Source organism: Dasypus novemcinctus, chromosome 1, assembly GCF_030445035.2.
Source record: "Dasypus novemcinctus isolate mDasNov1 chromosome 1, mDasNov1.1.hap2, whole genome shotgun sequence".
Classification (NCBI taxonomy): domain Eukaryota; kingdom Metazoa; phylum Chordata; class Mammalia; order Cingulata; family Dasypodidae; genus Dasypus; species Dasypus novemcinctus.
In genome coordinates this window covers 36,904,736-36,927,048 of record NC_080673.1, presented here as the reverse complement: position 1 = coordinate 36,927,048, position 22,313 = coordinate 36,904,736, and the positions used below count along the sequence as shown (strand labels likewise).

The 22,313-nt window shown below is 35.4% G+C and overlaps 1 protein-coding gene across 4 annotated transcripts in view; it reads left to right on the top strand.

Moving 5' to 3' along the window:
• The window catches only part of GUCY1B1 (guanylate cyclase 1 soluble subunit beta 1), a 52,628-nt gene that overhangs the window by 1,698 nt on the left and 28,617 nt on the right, over nucleotides 1–22,313 (top strand). For all 4 annotated transcript variants that reach the window (XM_004471652.5, XM_071214361.1, XM_071214359.1 and 1 more), the window contains 2 exons: nucleotides 15,705–15,805; nucleotides 17,334–17,452. In XM_004471652.5, coding sequence (XP_004471709.1) covers nucleotides 15,705–15,805; nucleotides 17,334–17,452 — 220 coding nt within the window. The remainder of the gene's footprint in view (nucleotides 1–15,704; nucleotides 15,806–17,333; nucleotides 17,453–22,313) is intronic.

Below are 22,313 nucleotides of genomic sequence, written 5' to 3'. Positions count from 1 at the left end.
ATTTTTTATTCTATTACCATATATACAACCTAACCTTTCCCCCTTTTAACTGCATTCAGATATCTGTGTTTTCTAATGTGATGGAAGCTCGCACCATCTTAGTGTGAGCCTGGACTCTGAACCCTCGAGCTGTGGATATGAGGGGAAATATCTCACCCAGCTAAGACGTGAACCTAAGTGACTGGTCATCTCTGTAGGCATGCTCAGCGTTTCAACCTGAGGAGGCCTTCCCTTCCCCCTTTTTCTCTCACTGTCACCCCGGTGAAATTTGCGTTTAACTTATTGTGTAGTTGACCACTATCAGTATAGCTAGCTACACTAAAACCGTATTTATGGACTTTCATATTGGAACAACAGTTGAACTATAATCTTCTAATGGAGGCTGGGTAAGAATAGCTGGGTGGGAAGACAAGAACACTTTGTTATTTTCCCCAATTTCCTGTATTCACTGATTTCATTTTGTTATCTCAAGCAGGTGATGCCTCCAGGCTGTATTTTCTTTTTCTAAGTACATTACTATGATTAGCAGTTAATTCTAATAGGCATTATTGTGCAGCTATATGGTAGTGATTTCTTCTAAGGGCTTGTTGCTATGTAAGTGATGAAATTATACATTAAGCACAAGAATGCAACTTTTTTTCTAATTGGGCCTCTACTTTTGGGCATTACCTTCCTGTTCTGAAAACCAGTTATGTTACCTGTGGGGCACATCTATATACTATAAGGGAAATAGAGATTGGGCAATTATGTGGCTGAATAAATGAGCAATATAGGCACTAAAGATTGTTTTGGGATTTGAATTTTATGTTCACCTAATTAGTAGGTTCATAATTTTAATTTTGCTTGGTAGAGAAGGCAGACAATAAGAGCATGATATTAAACAGTGTAACTTAAGGTTATTTATAAGCCACTTGGTGAATTTATGGAAGCAATATAAATATGATATTTTCTCACTATAATAGAAATTCAAATTTCCCTGTGGAAGTACTATGACAATAGGTTTACAATGTTGACAGTGTAGTAAGAGATGGCTGTTATGGCTAAACAGTCGTTATTCAATTTAACCAGATTTATTTATTTATTTTTAAGATTTATATTTTATTTCTTTCTTTCCCCTTCCCACCTGTTGTCTGTTCTCTGTGTCCATTCTCTGTGTGTTCGCATACGGCAGCACGGGAAAACTGCACCTCTTTTTTTGTTGCGTCATCTTGCTGCGTCAGCTCTGTGTGTGTGGTGCCACTCCTGGGCGGGCTGCACTTTTTTCATGTGGGGCGATTCTCCTTGTGGGGTGCACTCCTTGTGCGTGGGGCACTCCTACATGGGGGCACCCCTGGTGGCACCACACTCCTTGTGCGTGGCAGCACTGTGTGTGCGCCAGCTTACCACACGGGTCAGGAGGCCCTTGGGATTGAACCCTAGACCCTCCATATGGTAGACGGACACTCTATCAGTTGGGCCACGTCCTCTTGCCTTAACCATATTTAGAATCCATGTCCTTTCTATTGCCAATTTAGATCACTATTAAATACACAGATGAAAGTTATACTTCATTAAGAAATGTATCTGAAATTTTAAAAATTTAATTACCAAGAGATTTGTTTATATTGGCCATCTTTTTCCCACAAAAGGTCAAAATATCTAAGAACACCCAAATTCCATTGATGAGAACTTAACTCTGCCAAATCATGCTAGGAATACTGTTATGTTCTGTTTTAAAAATAATCTGTAAATTATTAATTAAATGTCAGTATTTTCAAATTCACTAATTTATTTTTAATTCCTAACAGTATTCTTTATCTTTTTAAGTAATAGCATTCCAAAGCACACACACACAAAAAAACACTTTTTTTTTTCTGGTTATATGAAATAAATTCTTTGTGTGTTCTTATTACAAAAGTGAATCAAGGGGTATGTGCTTCCAGAACAAAGATGCTATTAGACAATTGTTTGTGATCCCAGTGTTTCGTTGGGTTCTCTTTTGTCTGAATGCTTCTGGGGGGATCCCATCTTGTCTAGGGTGCAGTTTGGCATCTGGGCAGGAGAACATGGTTCAGCTCTGCATTGAGGGATTAAAGTAGATCATTGATTTCTAACCCAGAGAAATTACTGCGTACTCCCTGGGAGATCCTTTACTTACCAAAACAGAGATTTTCACTGTGAGGGGCAGAGTATTGAGGAGGATATATTGGAAAATGTTGAAAAATGCTTCTAAGGTGATTGTGATCCCTTCTCCCACACCACCCTCTGCTTCAGGGGGGGATCATAGCAGTCATTGTCCAAGATATTTTAATTTTTTATGAGAAATTAAATTTATAAAGTTTAATTTTTTCTTATCCAGTAAGTTCTAAATTCTGTCTTCCGTTTCGGTCTGTGAGAAACTGTCTACATAGATGTTTATAAAAATTTTTATAAAATTTTTTTTTTTGGTTTAGTTGGAAATGGTTATCCATCCTTCATGAGAAAGGATGCAAAACATTTAATGACAAATAAAATCCTAAGTAACAGATTCCAGACAGAAAGTTCTGAGTGGATAAGAGAAAAAAAAAATCTCCGTTCTAAACTCAGTATTCACTTACATTCTTACCATTAATATAACCACTTCACAAGAGCTTTAAATTTCTCTTTTCATGAAAAAGCAAAACTGTTTAGACCAATGTTCAAACATTTTCTTACAGGACTAGACAGTGAATAGTTTAGGTGCTGCAGGCCAAGAGTCATATTGAGGATATTATGTAGGTACCCATACAACTATTAAAATATAACCATTTGAAAATTTAAAAAAAATATTAGTTTGAGGATTAGACAAAAATAGGGGGCCAGCTGGATTCAACTCATGGCTGTAGTTTGTCTACCCTTGATTGATACCACAACATGCTAAAAAACAAAAGAGACATGAAACTACTTCAAATCATGTTTTCTTGGTTTCCTTTCAATTTTCAGATGGTCCTTTCAAGAAGTTATGGTTCCTAAATGATGAGGAAAAAAAATCAATCATTAGTTTAGAAAACACACAAGGTCAGGATTATATATTTTTAGAAAAGCACCTAAATGTTTGATTTAATCATTTCTGTTATCCCCATAGCTACCCTGGCTAGACTAATCATTCCATCAAATTACTGGATGAAATTTTAGATTTTCTAACTTCACTGGAACATACTGATTCTAAGGATGGATTCTAAAATACTAAAACTTAAGATAATTAAAATCCTATAAAAACGATCAAACAAACAAAAAGTACCTTATTAGCAACTAAATGAAACTGATTATTTAGCCTACTGTTGAAAAGGTCAAGGAACACATTTAAAATAGTCTCTAAATTCCAAAGTCCTGCAAAATGCATTGATTAGCCCTTCTTCATTTAACAGAAGATCTGATATAAGCAATTGGGTCAAAATGTAACATGAGAGATATAAATATGATATTAATGTAATGAGTCCATTAGTGACAAATATTGAGATAAATGCCTTCAGGAGGCTGTCAGACATCTCCCCTGTGTGAAATATATGTATTTGTTTAATATGATTTTATGTGATTTACCTACAGCAAAGAAGTCTACTTTTTCATTCATTGATTCATTCATTCTATTATTCTCTTATTTTTAATGAACATAGTCTGATGTTTTTAGGCACTGAGAATATAGGAAACTGAGTGATATCCTTGTCTTTAAGAAAATTCTAGCAATGCCAGCATTATTCTAGTTTTATTATTATTTTAAAAAATTTTCATCCCAAACATTTTGTTTGGTGGATAGATATGCTGATCTTCCAGTTTCAAAACTAATATGTGGTAATCACAAATTAATCATTATGGTTCAAATAAGCAAAGGTTCTGCTAAAACTAGTTGTGTGATTCTCCAAGTTCCATAAATTCTTCAAGTCTCATCTTAATAAGGAAAAACACCTATTTTATAGGGTTGTTGAGAGAAATATATTAAATAAGTTCTGTGAAATGCTTAACACTGTTCTTAAAAAAACTACTTAATAAATAACTACTATTATTTTAATTTTTACTCTAGAATTAGAGTTTTTTGACTCTTCCCTGCACTAACTCGCCTGAAGGATATGAAGCTCTCCTTTAAATAACAATTACTCTATGCAATGTACATTCTACACCAGTCTAAATGGTTCCTCATCACTGTAGGAAAAGTGTCAACCTTACTGTCATTTTTCAATCCTCTTTTTATCCATCCACACCTCTGGTACCAGTACCTTTGAATTTGAAGTGCCTCTTATTTTCTCCTCTTCCCCTTTCATCCTCACTTTTATCACCTTCCCTAACTACTCCCTAGCTAGGTTCTCTGACTTTCCTCCTGTTTTTCCTGTAAACTACGAGAAGAATGTCACTTTTATTTTGGTGTTTTTCTGCATCAGTTCTTTGGAATCCATCTTATGTTAGTCCTTTAACCTTCTACTGTCTCCATTTGTTGTTTGAATATGCAGAAAATGTTCTTAATATCCACCCTCTAGAAACAAAACAAACTAGTGCACCATGGTTTTCCATGTTAGAATCAGATTTTCATATTCACGAGGATTTTAATTAAATTTCTGTACATTTCTGTACCTTTGTTCAAGTAAAATACATTTATATAAGTTTTAAAATGTTTAAGGGGCATTATCTTTAAAGTTTCCCAAGTGTTTTCCACTCCATAATTTTATTTGAGTGCTACAGCATCCATTTGAATAAAGAAATAAATGTTCTAGCTCAATATTTGAAAAAATAAAATGACAGAGTTGAGTTCTCAAGAGATTAAATGACTACCTGGAAAATTCTGTACAGAAAAGGGAAAAGTCAGAACTCTGAATCAGTTCTTCTGGTGCTAGGTTTAATGCTTCTTTTAAGATATAACTTTGTAATAGGAACTAAGGTAGTATATGTATAAACATGAAGCCATATTATTTTTAGTACCCGGAAACTTCCCCAGTGCAAATAAACAAAGTAATACTCAGGTGAAAATAGATAATTGCTAGGATCCGAACCTTTTTCCTATAGAAAGATCTGCCACTTAGCCCCATAGAGGAAGGACCAACACGTTAGTTGATAAGCTCACTAACATTTCAGGTTGATTTTGCAGGTGCAACTAGATTTCCAAACCCCTTCTCATAGCTGCCAGAGAGTGGTTTGTATACAGCACTCCTAGAACCCAGACCATGCCTGAGGAGCATGGTTCTGGGCCAAAAACCCTGGTCGTAGCGTGCACTAAAGCTTTTCCTTTCACGATTTGAAGAGTCCCCCTAGAAATCGAAGGGGATCTTTGTTTTCCTTGTTACTGCAGTTTCTGAGAATTGAAAAAAAAATTATTTGATTTAGGTCAGAGAAGGCACACCAGAGGAGAAATCAGAAATATATATTCTCATCCTTATTATATCCTGACCTAGTTAGTGGCAAACATTAGCTAGGCATGGTCTCTGTTTGCAAATGACAATGTCCTTTCTGCTCACAGTTTCCCTCCAGAGTAAAGGACTCAAGCAAATGTTTCTCCTCAATGTGTTGGAAAGTGATAGTTACAGCCTGACACTGTGCAGACATCAACAGGAAGACACACTTAAGGAAATGGACACTATAAAGAAATGTGTGTGACTGTTCCCAGAGAGTGACAATTCAGAAGACGTGAGCACTTGCAGTTTTTCCATTCACTGCTTTGCCTCATTGTTCATTAAAAGGAAACTGTGGGGAAAATGGTGTCTTTATTGTTTTATGTGTAGGAAAACGAGGCACCTTTTTAAAATATATCAAAAGCTCTTGAGGTTAAAGAAGTTTCTATTCAAGGTAAAAGATACATATTCTGAAGTATTTATTGTTCCTCTTTGTTACTGTGGCTTTGATTCTGTTGCATATTCTGATCTTGTCATTCTTTGTTGAATCCTGCAATATTACATCATTGCATTATTGTGGCCAATCTTCAAATCACTCAAACCTGGATACCTTCCAGTGCCATGTTTTACTTACCACACTAGCTACATGGGCCAGTTTTTAGTTCCTCAACCAAACTGACCTTTTGTATGTCAGGATAATGCCTGTGCTTTTGCCAGGCTCGTTTTCTTCGCTTTCCCCATTCCTTTCCATGAGCAAAAACATTTCACAGTTTTCTAACTGCAAAACAAATGTTAGTTCTTAAGCCAAGGCCTCTCTCATCCTCCAAATTAGTGTGTCCTTTCATAGCACGTATAAGAGTTTGTGATTAAGCATTTGCACTATTACTTGATTAATGTCAGTTGCCTCTCTAGACTCTAACCTCTGTCACTATGTGTTTTGCTCACCAGCTCTCCATTGCCTATGAGAGAGCCTGGTAAAGTGTTGATGCTCAGTAAACATATATAACTGAATTGTCTTTCATGTTTTTAAATTCCAAATAAGAGAGCACATACATATTATCTACAAGTTTTTTTCTTCAAACCAAATTTATTATTTCAGAATGATGACATCTTCAACTACTATTTGATAAAATATAAGCATTATTGAAGTGGATATTTCTTATATCAGCAAAGACAGAACGTATAGTATTAAATTATAAGATTTCCTTGTGGAGATAATGGAACTGTTTTATGTCATCTCACTTTCTACATGCCTGTAATGAAAGGATAAGAACACTGCTGTGGGATTGCCTATTTCATATATCAAAAGATAGTTACAGGATTGGATTTAGCATAAAGTAGAATTTAGTGAATGTCTTAAAAGGCAGGTGTATATGGTGCTGTTTAAAGTCAGCATCAAAGCTTTAGATAAATGTTTTTAATAATGAAATCAAAATTTAAAAACCAGATGAGAATGTTCCCCTTATCATTCTGTTTTGAATATAATAGCTCATGACTTGGGCACTTTGTTAGGGTTCAATAGTCACATTCCTGAGTGTTTTACACACATTACCTCCATAATATGGTACAACCACTATAGAAGATCCATTAATTATCCTCGTTTTATAAACGAGGTTTAGAAAATTAAAAGCCCTACCTTAAACCACTTAGGTGTTAATCATCAGAGCAGAGATTTCGACATGGGTAGGCCTGTGATCACCAAATTATACACTTTCCTCCAAAGAGAAGGACCCATAAATGTCTCCATTCCAAAGACAATTAATTTAGCATGGAATGGGCAACATATATGTTTGCTAGTACAGGCTTTTTTTTTTTTTAACCTGAATGTTCAAGCACTTAGAGGGGTGATTTCTTGTCCCTTGAATGATTTTGACTATATTATTTTTAAAGGTGATTTCATTTGCCAACCAGCGTATTACTCGTAAAGAAAATGAGAAACTGGGAAATTTTGAGCAACTTATTTCTTTGAAGAAGAGCCAGAACCTAATGTGCTCAGGAGGCAGTGTTAACAATAAAGGGCATACTTAAGTGTGGACGTAATTCATTGGTCCAATGAAGCTACTAAAAACTGCTCATTTAAAACCTTGTGGATGTGGGTTCAGAATTGGGGCAATGAATATTAAGTGTCTTCTGTAGCAACCGCACACAGCCGGAAAGTGCACACACAAATATATTTACAGTGTTGTTGCTTTCCCTAAGACGATGTGGGTGTCACTCGGGAAAGCATTTACTGTCACTGTTTACAGTACTTGCAAGAGTGAACACATTCACTAGAAAGGACTGACCTTTACCAACCAAAAGAAGGGCCAACCAGGATGCCATTGCTGGACTTAAAGGGCTCCTGCCTCTTTCCTCTGCAGTTCCCTCAAGCTAGAGCTCTCCTTTGGGAGTTCAGTGTGATTGGAACTTGTCTGCTAAGCCAATTGGAAATTCAGAGGCCATTACCTTTCACAACCGCTCAGAAAAATGCAATATAATACTTTAATTTTTTAGATATTGTATACAATTTTTTAGATATTGGTGTTTGTGGACAAAACCCAGCATTTTATGATGCTATTAAAATGAACTGTCCTGGGATTCATTTTCAAGAAGTCATCTATATAACATCTTTTAATACAGCATGTGCTCTGTTTTTTTTTGTTTTTTTTTTTAAGGAGCGTTACCCACTTTGAGCTGTCATTGATCCTGTAAATTGTTTGATGTCTGCTCCCTTTCCTGCCTGACATTAGACCTATTTTTTAATAAAATTTTATTCACATATACAATTCATACATGAACATACATAAGTAATAAGTACAGTAAAAGTTGTGAACTTACAAAAAAAAAAGCCTGTCATCATACAGGGCCCCCATACCTCACCCCACCAAAAACACCTTGCGTTGTTTTGAAACATATGTTACAAACTATGAACCATTACCCCGTATCTTACATGTGGTGTATTTTTCCCCCAGCCCACCCAATTATTAACACCCTATTTTTGTATTATGCATTTGTTACAGTTCATGGGCGATTGTTCTCATATCTGTTCTGTTAACCACAGCCCTTTTTCCACCATTGGATTCCCTGTGTTATACAGTCCCATACTTTGTGCAAACCATTCAGAATGTACACTCAGTGGCTTTCATTTTCATCACGCAGTTATAAGATGCCTGTATTCAGGCTCTCCCATTTCAGAACACCCATTTTCCTGCCTCCATGGGAATCAACTTTAAAATCTAGTAGTCCTCTCATAGAGGAAACTTACTAGAAAAGTATGCGATAGTAGACATACAGTGTGCAAATATAAATTCAGTTTTTGGTACATTCACATACAGTAGTTAAGAAGGAGTATTTCCTTAAGTATGGAGTTATGAGAAATGCACATGGGACAATTCTGATGAATTCTATACTCAAATCTTTAAAATGAAAATAATACTGAATATTCTCGATTTTGAAAACAACCTGTGGACTTTTGCCAGTAATTTTGTTAGTATGTTTGATTTTTTTTTTAGTAGAGAGGTTGGAAATGGGTGAAGAAAGTAATTTTATTTTTTAATTCATTTACTTAAATAACATACACATGTTTATTGAGCACATATTCGATTCTAAATAATTGGGTTACACCACCACCATAAAAATACCTACTCCCATTTTGGGGAAAAACAATTATTGTAAATAAAGGATCAGTTTAAATTCCAATAACAATCTCCCAAAGTAAGTAGGAAATCATCTTGATGGGGAAAATATTTCATTTATGCATAATCTATTTTTGAACAGTTATTCAGTGGTCAAATACATAGAATATGACCACTTCTCATCTTGACTCTAATTAAGAATTTGTTGCTTATTTTGAAAGTGCTTAGGGTGATAGAAATTCTTTGTTTTTGGGTATTTGTGTTAAAATTTTTTTCTATCAGCTAATCAGCAAATTCTGTCCACATTCACTTTATTTTGTTGTTGAATAAAATTTCCTATGGTTTTGTTGCCATTCTTCCCCCACTCTTCTTCTTTCGCTTGCCATTTCTTACGCCTCCTCCCCATCCTCCTTATCTTCTTCAATCACTCTATTACCACTCAGAGGTATTGGCCATTAACTAGGTGAGAGGCACTATATTAACGTTTATGTAGATAAACTCTGCTAACCAGCACAGTAACTTGAGGTAAGGACTGTACCACTCTATTTCGCTGATGAGGAAACCAAAGCAGAGATGTTAATGTGCCCAAGGTCACTGCACCTACAATGAGATTAATTTAGTTGTTTTTATTCTTGGGTACTGTGTGTGAATAAAGACTCTGTTATATGATATAGATGAAACCAAGTGAGCTTCTCTCTATCTAGTTTGGCTTCCTAGCCAAAGGAAGTGCCTTTTCACTTCATCCACTCTCATTTAGGCCTTAGGCCATGTTAAAAACTAAACCCTCTCAGGGAGTGGGTGTAGCTCAGTGGTTGAGCACCTGCTTCCTTACGTCTAGGGTTCAATCCCCAGTACCTCCTAAAAAAAAAGTTAACTGCCTCTATATATTTGTTACTGTCTACTGATCTCTTTTATTGAGTAATGCATCAAGTAGAAGAATTTAATGCTTTAACCCATAGTTCTTGAGGATACTGTAAAGATAACAGGTCTACTGCAAGTCATACTATTTGAAAATAGTGAAAGGCTATATTTCTTTGGGATTAGACAAGGTTGTTTTTTAAAAATAATAATAGGAAGCGGCAGAATGTAATAATACAAGCTAAGGCAGGCTGGTAGTAGTTCCGTTGGTTGCTATTGGCCAGGTAAGCATAACTGAAGACCTTTTAGTTCAGTTTACCTATGGCTTTATATGGTATTATTGTCTTCTAAAAGTCATTAAAAAATAAAAGTATGTCCAAAGACGTCCATTTTCAGGAAAATTTTAAATTATGGTTCTTAGAGAAATCTGTGGGTTTTCCCACATGTAAACTAAATACAATTTAAGTAATAGGGAACAAAGTTAGTGCTGAAAAAATGTATCTTCAAAGAATGAGTGAGTCTCACAAGTATGGTTAGTGCACGTCTGAATTTGGATAACTTAAGCCCCAAAGAAACTAACATACCAAGAAAAATACATCTTAAATTTTATTAGAAATATTATTACATATTTGAGTCTTTCCTTCCCTTTTCTTTGAAGGAGAAAGCTGGAAAGTTTTCAGATGACAAAGTGGAACATGGGGAATTATGAGATAATATTGTCTGAATTATCTAAACCATTTATGTGATTTATTAATTTACTTCACAACTTTTCTTACATTTGCTGGTCACCCTTTGTGATTTCAAGTAACAGATGAAAAATAATTTCTCACACTATTTGTATTCTCCATAAACTAAGGACGCAAGGAAAGTTATAATGTCTGAAGAAGAACAGTGGTAGATATATCTTGAAGAGTACTGGGAGATTATAACTATTATATCTCTGTGCTATCCAGAGGCTAAAACAAAAACAAACAACAAACAAAGCAAACATAAAAACCAACGCAGGGAAGCCGATGTTAAACCACTGAGCCACATCAGCTTCCCAATACAAGGTCCTGGGTTCAATCTTTGGTGCCTGGTACCTCAAGAAAAAAAAAAGTAGTGTTTTTACAGAGGCAGACTCAAAATTTCTACTAACTTCAATTACCATATTGCCTGAAATTAATTCTCTTGGATATGACCCCTTTTGCATTGTAAATTCTCCAGCATAGTTTAACATATTTATACCAATTCACACTAAAGCAGCGGTTCTTAACTTTTTTTGTTCCATGGACCCCTTTGCCAGTGAGGTGAAAATCATGGACCCCTTACTAAGTCCACATTATATTATGTATTATTTAGTAAATATATCACACCGCACCAACATGTCCCCACAAGAATAATGTTTTTTTATGAATTTCAATTTAAGCTCATGGACCCCTTGTTGAGAACCCCTACACTAAAGACATAGTGATATCTCCAATTAGCTTTTCTCCTGAAAAGGGAAATCGGTGAAGGGTGGACTACAAAAAGAAGGGGAATAGGTCCAGAATGGTTAGATGGAAGGGTGTAGAGACACATTTTCCCTTCTTTTAGTCTTTACTCAGATATGACCTTCTTCATGAAGCCTATAGCATGATCTCTCTATTTAATATTGCATCCTTCCACTTCCTTCTCCATCGCTACTTCCTTTATCCTTTTATCCTGCTGTATCGTTTCCTGTAGTGCTCTTGTCATCTCAATGAATTATAAAATTTAGGTATATAAAATTTAGGTATATTATGTGTACTCTTTATTTCTACTAGCTGAAATGTAAGCTCTATGAAGGCATGCTCTTCATCTGTTGTGTTCATTGATTTAAGTGCTTAAGAAAGTGTTTGGGATATCGCAGGCACTCAATAAATATTTGGGGTAAAACTTCTCCCTCAGACAGACATGGAAAAAAAAGGAATAAAGGATAGCTCAGAGTCCCCCAAACATTCTAAGATAAATGTGAATAAAGAAATCTAAGTATTTTGAGTAATTCAGTGGAATTCATTATGAAATTACAGAGAGAGGATTATTTCCTTCCATATGCTACTGTTTTCTCTTATACCCCTCCTCCAGGGAGCATGATGGGCTGATCATTCCAGAAAATAAAGCTTAAAAGATAAAGGAGCTTTTTTTTTTTTTATCCCCACCTTATGGCTTTTGGCGTGCCATCTGCTCTCTGTGTCCCTTCGCTGTACATTCTTCTGTGTCTGTATTTTATTTATTTTATTTACCCTCCTCCCTTGCGGCTTGCTTGCTGTCTGCTCTCTGTGTCCATTTGCTGCGGGCTCTTATGTGTTCTCGCTTGCCTCCCTTCTTTTTTTTGTGTCACCTTGTTGAGTTGGCCTGCGGCCGGGTGGCGCTCCGCAGTGTGTGGACGAGCCTGACTTCACAAGGAGGCCCCGGGAGGAGAACCGAGGGCCTCCCAAGTGGTAGACGGGAGCTCATCTGATTGAGCCACAGCTGCTTCCCAAGGAGCTTATTTTAATAATAATAATTTAAAAAGAGAAGTGAAAAATGGATTGATTTATGGTCAGGGGATTTCTAGAGAAATCAGAGAGACTGTGTTTTCTGTTTCTTCTGCACTCACTTAATGGTTATTATGGATTGATGAGTGTTTTAGAGAAACTGAGTTTATTATAGAAATGTGTGCTATTTCATTTATTCCAATTGGAAAAAAGGAAATAGAGCCTGTTGAAAACATGAATTGATTTATACTACATTGTACATGTATAATTAGAATGTCCCAAATCAGAGGCTCCAAAATTCCAGTCTGTAACTAGTGACATCTCATAATAAAATTTAATAGAAAATGAGAAAAATCAGGATATCCATATCCTTCAAACTAACAATTCCATTTCTAGAAATTTACTCTATTTTTACGTAGAAATATAATTAGCTACAAAGATATTCATTGCAACATTGTTTGTGCTTGTGAAAAAATAACAAGCAATCTAAATATCACCACCAAGACTTCAGTATGTCTATGCACTGTAATTTTATGTATTGATGGCATATAAATACATTTATTGACATGAAAAGATATTCATCAACTATTAAGTCAGAAAAAGTAGCTTTAAAGCAGTATGGTCCTGTGTGTGTTAAATATGAGTGGTTATCTCAGAATAGGAAAGAATTCTTTTTCCGTTTTCTGTTCTTTATTTTTTATAATTAGAGTTTTAAATGCATAAAATATGTAATGGCATTTATTAAAAGTTAAGTCAGTGTTTGTACATCAGATACATTTTCATAATTTTTTGATATCTCACTGACTTTTAGTACTAAAAAAACTTGAGGTCTATGTAAAGCTATGCTTCTTTCATTTGATAGCACCCAGTTGAGTATGTTTAGAAAAGGAGAAGAATCTCACATTTTGTAAATGCATAGCTCTATTATATTTTGGGTATGGTGTAGAAATGGGAAGCACAATGGTTTTTAGTAGTACCTAATGCTTAAACAACTCTGAACATACATTTCATACATTATGCCTTGCGTAAGGAATGCTATTGTTCTTACTGTAGAAATGAAAGATTTAAATGCTCCTATGTTTTTTGTGATTTACCCAGGGTCATTTGGGGGCTAAATTTGGGCTCTGAAATTCAGATGTCCTTGCCTACCAAAATCATACTTTTTCCCTTGCTTTTACTGATAGACATAGTTTCAGACTAATAGATGGCATGTTCTGAAGAACACAGAATATTTTTAAGAATGCCTCCATCCTGCCTAGAATTAAGCCATGCCACCATTTGGAATTTTTCTCTTGAGCTGACACAGGTATTGTTTTAGTTTCCTTGGCAATCCAAGCAAATACCATGCAATAGGTTGGCTTTAAGAATGGGAATTTACTGGCGCATGGTTTTGAGGGTAGGGGGAGCCAAATCAAGTCAAATTCAAGGCCTCACAAAGGCAATGCTTTCTTCCCAAAGACAGGTGTTCTGCGCCTATGCCGGCCGTCCTTGGTCCTTTGCTCTCCTGTCACATGGCAGGGTGCACAGTAGCCTTTCCTGGCTGGCCTCTCCTTTCTCTTCCAAGTTTCCTTGACTTTCAACTTCTTGTTCCAGAGAATTTCATTGTGCTGTTACAGGACTCCAGTAACAGGATTAAGACCCATCTTATTGAGTTGGGCTACACCTAAACTGAAGGAACCTACTCAAAAGGCACTACTCACAGTGGCTTCATGCCCTCAGGGATGGATTAAGTTTCAGAACACGTTTTCTTCCGGGTTACAGAGCTCTAAACTACCACAGGTATTTTAGCTATGAGCAACAGCTTTGGCAGCACAGCTTCTAAGGGAGTAAGAGAAACTTACTGTGTCCTGTCGTGACGTTATTTTAGGTATGTGCGTCACCTAATCTTAGTGGCTAGTTTCATTTGTATTCTGGCAACACACAGGGATTTAAGGTGAATTGGATTGAGATTCAGAAGTGGATATCCAACTTCTCGTATTTTTGTAAAGATGAGATCTGGGACTTGTCAGCTCTCTTCTACAGTTGGCAATATCTTGAAAAATAGATCCTACGCCTGACTCCCTCCTTTGGACATGCGGTTCAAAAAAGTAATCCAAATTCTATCTCAGTAAATACATTCATATAATCATAACTATGAAAAATATAAAATATGTGCAAATATAATTTCCTTCACCAATACTATGCATATTTTGAGCTACTGTGGATAATAAGCTAGGGATATATTTGAAAGTTGTTTTTGGCATCTCAAACATAATATGTTTAAGGATGTCTCAAACTAATATTTTTAAAACATAGCTGGTGATCTCATTCCCCAGCCCACATCCGACAGTCTTTCCAAATTCAGCCAAGTTGCTCAGGTGAAAACCTTTAGTGTCACTCTTGCTTCTTCCCTTCCTCTCACATCCCTTATCCAGACCATTATTCATGTGGAATTTATGTTCAGAATATATCAAGAATTGGACCACTTCTCACCAACTCTGCAGCTCTGACTCTGAATTAGGTCACCAGCATCTTTCATCTGAATGTTTCCAGGAGCCTCATAACTGGTCTCCTGGCTTCTGTCCTAGACCCCTTTGGTTCTTAAAATAGCAGCCAGACTGATCCTTTCACCTAAGTCAGTTCATATCACAAGTGTTAAGATCCTCCATCTCTTTCGGAAATGTGGACATCATTGCAACATCCAGCCAGGCCCAAACAGCATGACACCTTGTTGCCTCTCTGACCTTATTGCCTTGCTGTTCCTACCAACCCAGGCATGCTCCTGCATAGCCTTTTGCACTTGTTCTCCCCCCTGCCTAGAACTTACTTTTTCCAGATTGCTCAAAGCTCATTCCTTTGCCTCCTCCAGACTTTATTCAAACACCACCTTCCCATGGAGGCATTCTAACTATTGTACTTGAGCTCCCATATCCCTACCTTGCTTTACTTTTCTCTACAGCACTCACCATTATACGTTTTACTTATTTATTTTTTCTTGTCTGTAGCCCTTCCTAGAATATATTTTTTTCTAGAGATCATGTTTTGTTCTGTTTTTTCCTTCTGTTTTATTAACAGCTGTATCCTTAGTGCCCAAACAATGCATGGCATACAGGGACTCAAAAAATATGGGATGAATATTTATTTATAAGTAAAAAGTTATTTCTTGATTGTGTTTTATGTGTCAGATATTGTGTTGGGCATTAAAGTAATATGTAAATGTAATTTTATTAAATGTTAGTTTTGCTAAAATATACTTTAAATATATCCTTTTAATTTGAGGGTGTCCGTGGGACATAATTTCTGCTTAATTACTGGACTTTAGGTACCATGATATTGATTTAAACAAATTTTCCAAAAAAACACATCTATTTCAGATATAAACTCATTGTTTTTACAGTCAGGGTAGCTATAGTCACTTCTCTTATTTCAACTTTTCTCCTATCTTTCTTGGTTTTGTTTTCCAGAAAAGAGGCACAGCTAGATGAAGAAGGACAATTTCTTGTCAGAATCATATATGACGATTCCAAAACTTACGATTTGGTTGCTGCTGCAAGCAAAGTTCTCAGTAAGTTGGCTGTAATGTACCTTCTTTGGCTAGGTTACACACAGAAGCCCAAAGAAATGTATGGCTCAAGTGCCCATTGCATGGTTCTGCAGGTTCTGCCCTGCACAACTTGGAGGGGAAGGCATGCTCAGCTACTGCTAGGCCCCATCTGTGCTGAATACTGCCCTTCGACAAGCTCTTCAGGGAATGAAGGAGGGAAAAACATGCTCTCTGCCCCTCCCCATAGGAAGGCTTGTTTGGGGGAAGGAAGAGAATTATTGATACCCGGTGTGTTAACTCCAGTTACCGTTTCAACAAAGCAGTAATAACACGTGTGTGGTAAGCAGAAAATACTACCCACCTTCAAATCTCTTTTGCAACCACGAGTTATGTTAGCCATGGTAACAGAAACAGGAAATCGAGGTCGACATCTGACAAAGCTAATGCAGAAGGCGGCAAAGTTCACTAGGCTTCATGGAGAAAAAGCTGTTCTAAAAGTAGTACCTGAAAACAAATATTTTTTTTGAGAAAGCAAAAAAAGTAGTATTTGAAATTATCCCATAGTGCTTAATTTATAACTAGGCTATAGTTTAGTTAGAAAAGAATGAAATGTTCTAGCTTTGCCAAAGATAACTAGAGAATAAATGTACCCAATGCAGAATAAAAGAGTTACAAAGAAAGAATGGTAAATGGTTGGTAATAAGAAGAAAAATATTCAGCCTCATTAGTAACTGAAATGGAAACAAATATAACTTTTTTCATACAAATTTGATGAGTTTTAAAATGAAATATGTGGTGTTGTCAAAGGAGAGTAAAAGGTAAAGTAATGCATATTTTTAATATAATGGCAAATTAGAACAATTTGGCACGAGTCAACGTCTTTGTTAAAAAAATGTTTAAATTCTTTAGGAATTCTTCCTAAAGAAATGTTTGGTTTCTTTCATTTATGGATAAGTGTTTTCCTGTCAGAGTTATTTATATGACTAAAAATTGAAAGCACATTTTCAATGAGGTAAAATAAATGATTGTATTCATCAGTTGAATAAAATTGATGTTCTTGACATTAAATTAAAATTTTCAAAATAAGAATGTAAGATGTATGTTAACAATAAAAGCAGGATATTAGGTTGCATACTATATATTGCCAACTTATTAATTATACATATTTATATAGAGGAAAAATAGTAAGGTTCTATAGGCACCCCAATATTAATAGTCATGCACATTCTTGAAGTTCTTAACAACCTTTCTAAATTTTTAGAAAAAATAAGTAATGCATTAAAATATATTTTTTAGAATGATCAAATTAATTAGTTTGTTATAGAAGCTAAAAAATGGACTGCTTTGTTTATAAGTACAAATTTAAATTGTTAACCTCTATGTTGTCTTCTCACTGTATTTTCTTGGCCAGAAGTTTTTCATGTGATCCATGGCCACTCTGCATAAACATTGAAGATATTTTAAATTATTTTAATGTGCAATTGTCTTCATTTTTCCCAGTAACTATATTCCACCTATAATACATTTTTCTCTCAAACTTATAAACTAGATCTCAATGCTGGAGAAATCCTCCAAATGTTTGGAAAGATGTTTTTTGTCTTTTGTCAAGAATCTGGATATGATACAATCTTGCGTGTCCTGGGATCTAATGTCAGAGAATTTCTACAGGTAAGAAATTTGAGGTCCAGTAGTTAAAAAATTTCTGAGGTAGTACATACAAAACTCCATGGAACACTTGAGATCAGTCACCTAGACCAGAGTGTTTTTACTACTGAAATGAAATCATAGTGATCTTTTTCTAATTCACATTAAATAATAGTTATTGGATAGTCTTGATTACATTTTAGCATTTTTGCTTTATGTTTTTTATTTAGTTTTTGATTGGAGTTGCAAGTGTCTGAAATTAACGTTCTTTGACAAAGTTAATAAGGGCCTATTGTGATTTGTTCACCTGCTTTTTAAAACAATTTATATTTTAGAGATATAATATAGTGTTACTTTTTCTTTGTATTCTTGGTTGGTATAGTATAATTAAATAATATAGCACATTTATGAAATTCTGCCAGTAGATTTTTGTTCAGGAACAAATACCGTGTCTTTCAGGTGCCACTAAAACAATTTTGAGAACCATTGCTCTGAGTTACAGGATAATTATTCTACTATAGGAAGGAAAACAGGAAACCTTTCCATGTCAGTTTCAGGTGAACTAAAAGATAAATCTTGTAACTAAAGGCCTTTGTCTTACACTCTTGCTAAAATTACCTTAAAAGTTTTGGCTAGTAAATTACACATTAAATGAGAGACTATTTCTGGATCTACTGTGCTATTTTAAGAACTGGCATTTGTGAGACCCTCTTTTTGAAAAGTGTTAACATTGAAAATTATGTCCTTGTTTGCAATAGGTATTTCTAAACTAGCTGCTGAAAGCAGCCAGAGCTTGCTGGAAAATGATGTCAGTGCAATACTAGCTGAACTGAAGCCCAGTTCTGAGGGAATGTAAACGACTCTCAGTCCAGCTGCATTATTGATTTAACAGCCAAAATAAGAACTTTAGTGTTTAATCAAAATGCCTGTTGTTTACATAGTAACATTTTTCTTGCAAACTTAAAACAGCATTAAATCAAAGTAGAAACCCGTTTGCAGTTCCCTGTCATGGATTTACCAAACTACTGGTGTCAAAAAGGCTGCCACTTCCACATGAAATAACAGTCAGGGGATATTTAAGTTAAAAGTTAACAGACTGGATTTAAATGGATGATTTTAAATGGATTAAAACTTGATATTTGAAAGGTATTTTAGGATTTGGGATTTTTGAATACTTTTAGTAGTTTTGTTGACCACTGTTACCCCATCAGCAGTGTTTCAACTTTTAGGTGCTGTGTCTCAATTTTAACTTTCTGTCTCAATGGTCCATTTATGCAACAAGAACAAGTAATTCAAATGGTTTTACCAGTTTTTTCCCTACCTCTACTCATTGTGACCATCAGCTAAGCTTGTTATGGGACCATTAGAGAGCAATCAACCTCTGGGTGTATTTCTCCATGTTCTAAAGCTCTTCCATCCAGTAGGAGAGTGAAACCACATGTAGCTACTGAACATTTGAAATGAAGTATGCTGTAAAATATTCACTGGATTTCGAAGATTTAGAGCAACAACAACAAAAGAATGTAAAATTGATCTTTAGTAATATTTATATTGATTACATATTGAAGTGATAATGTTTTGGGTATATTGGGTTATATAAAATATATTATTAAAATTAATATCCCTTGATTCCTTTCCCTTGTTTTAATGTGGCTACTAGAAAATTATCATCGCACCTGTGGCTCACATTCATGGCTTGCTGTACTTTAGTGACTCACCTCTTATTTAGATTAGAAAGTAATGCTTCAAATACTTTTAAGTCTTTTTACTCAGAGTCAATAGGATGCTTAAGTTAAAATGTTAAATGACATACAATTTTATTTTTTCACTTTCAGTTTTGAGAGTGTGAATACTGAAGAAACTAGAAAAGATATTATAGTTTTCATCAATATTGTAATCATGTTTTACCCAATTTTTTCCTCCTGGTTTTGAAATTACATATCTTAGTGGCAAATCGAATATGTTAAAATGCTGCTTTTTTAAAAAAGTAAATATTTATGCCATGATTAGGCTAATTACATGATAATTAAATTGTTATTTTTCTGTTTGAGGGACTATAAAATAAAGCAACTGATTTTCATAGATTATTTCATTTAAAAAACCCTTGCTCACATATAAAATTGATATTTTCATTACATAAGCTAATGAAATACACATTTTGGTAAACTTCGACCTTTCATCCAAAGCATAAAATGAACTGGGCCTCATTTTGAACATTCCTCTTTCCCTCTCACCCCACTTTCAATCAGTCACCAACTCCTTTAGATACTATTTTCTAAATACTGAATTTTCAGGATCCTTTCCATTTCTCCATTTCCCCTGACACGTCCTTAGGAGAATCTGCCAACGTAGAGAGTGTGGATGGCTTCCCTGCGTGGCTTCATGACTTCTCAAATCTGTTCTCCATTCTGTAAGTCTAGGGATTCTTCTGAACTGCAAATATTTCTCATCGTATCATTTTCTTGCCTAAATCCGTCAGTGATTCCAAAGTGCTTATGGGAAAATGTCAAAAATATTTGGAACTATTAGAACTATTTCCATACCATGCCATCCTTTATCACCTTCTGCCCCAGCCAGGCCAAAAGCAACATACTTAGAACCTGTCATTAATTTTGTTCCTCTGTCCTCGGAGCTTTTGCACATGCTCTTTCCTTTGCCTGGAACACTCTACCTGTTCTTTTTCACCTAATACACTCTGTTTATCTTGCAGATCAAATTGCTTCTTCCAGGAGGCTTCTACTCCTCCCCCCACCTCCACCAGTAAGGGCAGTTGACCTTTCTCAGGCTCCCAGGGCACACCGTACTTCCCAGACACAGAGGTTATCGCTGTGTTGTCATTTCCTGTTTGTTGGAAAGGAATGTAAACTTCAAGAAGCTAGAGATCGTGTATAATCTCTTAATGTTGTCTCTCTGCAGCCCCAGGTATTACTTATTAAGGAATGGATGCATATCTTAAAAAGAAACGAAATATTTGTTGTTGGCACAAATATAGGAAGACAACACACCAATAGCAAAGAAGAATTCTTTTATTAAGGATAACATAACCAAAATTCATTTTGGGGGAGACTTCATAATCTTATTTAGATATAAATCTTAGATTGAAATACAAAAAACATACAGGCTCACGCTATACCAGGATCCTTTTCGCGTGGCTGTGGCGAATTACTGTTTATTATTTTGCAGGATACATTACATCTGTATGTTGACACTTTTTAAAAAATGTTCATCTCAGTCTTCCCATTTGACGGTTTCAGGGAATAATAAAATACACACCAAAATCATATCAGAAACAATTTGGCTGTGCCTTAGGCTGGGGCAGCTCTGACTCACTCATCGTTTTAAGGAAGACTTCCTTGTGTGCCTTTTTTCACTCCCCAGCCTCTCAGTTGGATCCATTAATAAGACTGTCTCTCTATGTATATACATATATATATAGATAGGTAGATACATATATATTTATGTATTTACTGTTCTTGAAATAATTTGAAAAGTTTTCTGATTACCATACACAGCGTATCATAGGCATAGCATATGATAGTCCAGTAGTCTTTGCATACTATAATTCTTCAATTCTGATAAAAAAAATTTTGGATTAGGCTATTTTATCAGGGTAATACCTCTCCTGCTTTATAGATATGTTATATTCAAGAACACACTCTCTATCTGTATCTGTAGTTTAGCTCCAGAATATTATTTGTATTCTGAAGTATATTTTATCCTTTCCTTTGATTAATTGATTTAAACAGTGGACCCTGTCATGTCTTTCCCCACTTAATGCCTTTGCTACCAATTTCTTGTATTTTTGTATTCAATTTTTAAAATTGTGCATTATCTTTATTTTAAGCTATCACAAAATTTTAACAGAAAAAGCTAGAAATTTTAATAAAGTAAAACAAGATATTTTAAGACAATACTTTTCAGAGAAGGCAAGTTCAGTGATTACGTGTTTGGAACTGGCTTTTCTTAAATCTGCAAATCCACCATTTTGTGGACTATTGATAAAAATAAATAATCCCTTGGAATTTGTCATAATCCTTTGGTTGATTTAGTTATTGAAATTATGATATATCAAAAAAAAGAGACTGAAAACATTTTTATTTGGTTTTTGTATTTTATACATTTTATGTGGCTGTGGTGTCTTAAAGATGAAACCATATTTCAGCAGGAAATTTTTAAGGTCTATTTTGCTACTTTCTTACTTTTAATTTAGGAACAAAATGTGGGATTCCAAGCTGCTATTATAGTAAATTTGTGCAGAGAGTATATGGGATTTGAAAGCTCCATAAGAAAACAGCGGACACAGAATGTCCACTTTGATGGCATTTCCACCTTAATCCATGCTTGTCTCTACTTTCTTTCTTATTTCTTATTGCATTATGGTAGATTATATTTTCCAAATACTGCAACAATGTCTCCCATCCCACATTCTCTTCTGCTTCCTTCACCTGAATCTGGGTTGGCCTTAGTAAATTATTTGACCAATAGAATGTTGCAGAATTGACATTTTGAAACTTCTGAGGCTAGATCATAAGAAATCTTGGGACTCTGGGACACTTTCTCTTTGGATGCTCCTTGAGAAGCCCAAGCCACATGGAAGGGCCACATGGAAGCTCTCAGACTTCTCCCAGGTGAGCCCAGCTATGAGTCAGCAAAAAGTTCCAGTCATATGAGAGATCCCAGCCTAGAAAACTGGCCTGGTAGAGTATTCTGATGATTGTAGCCCCAGCTGCTGCCTGACTCCAACCTAATGCAAGAACTGCCCATCTGAACTTAGTCAATGCACAGAACCATGTGAGATAATATAATTGTTTGATGCTGATACCTTTTGAGGTGTTTGTTAAGCAGCAAATGGGTAACTGGAACAGCACTTGTATTTTATTTTTCC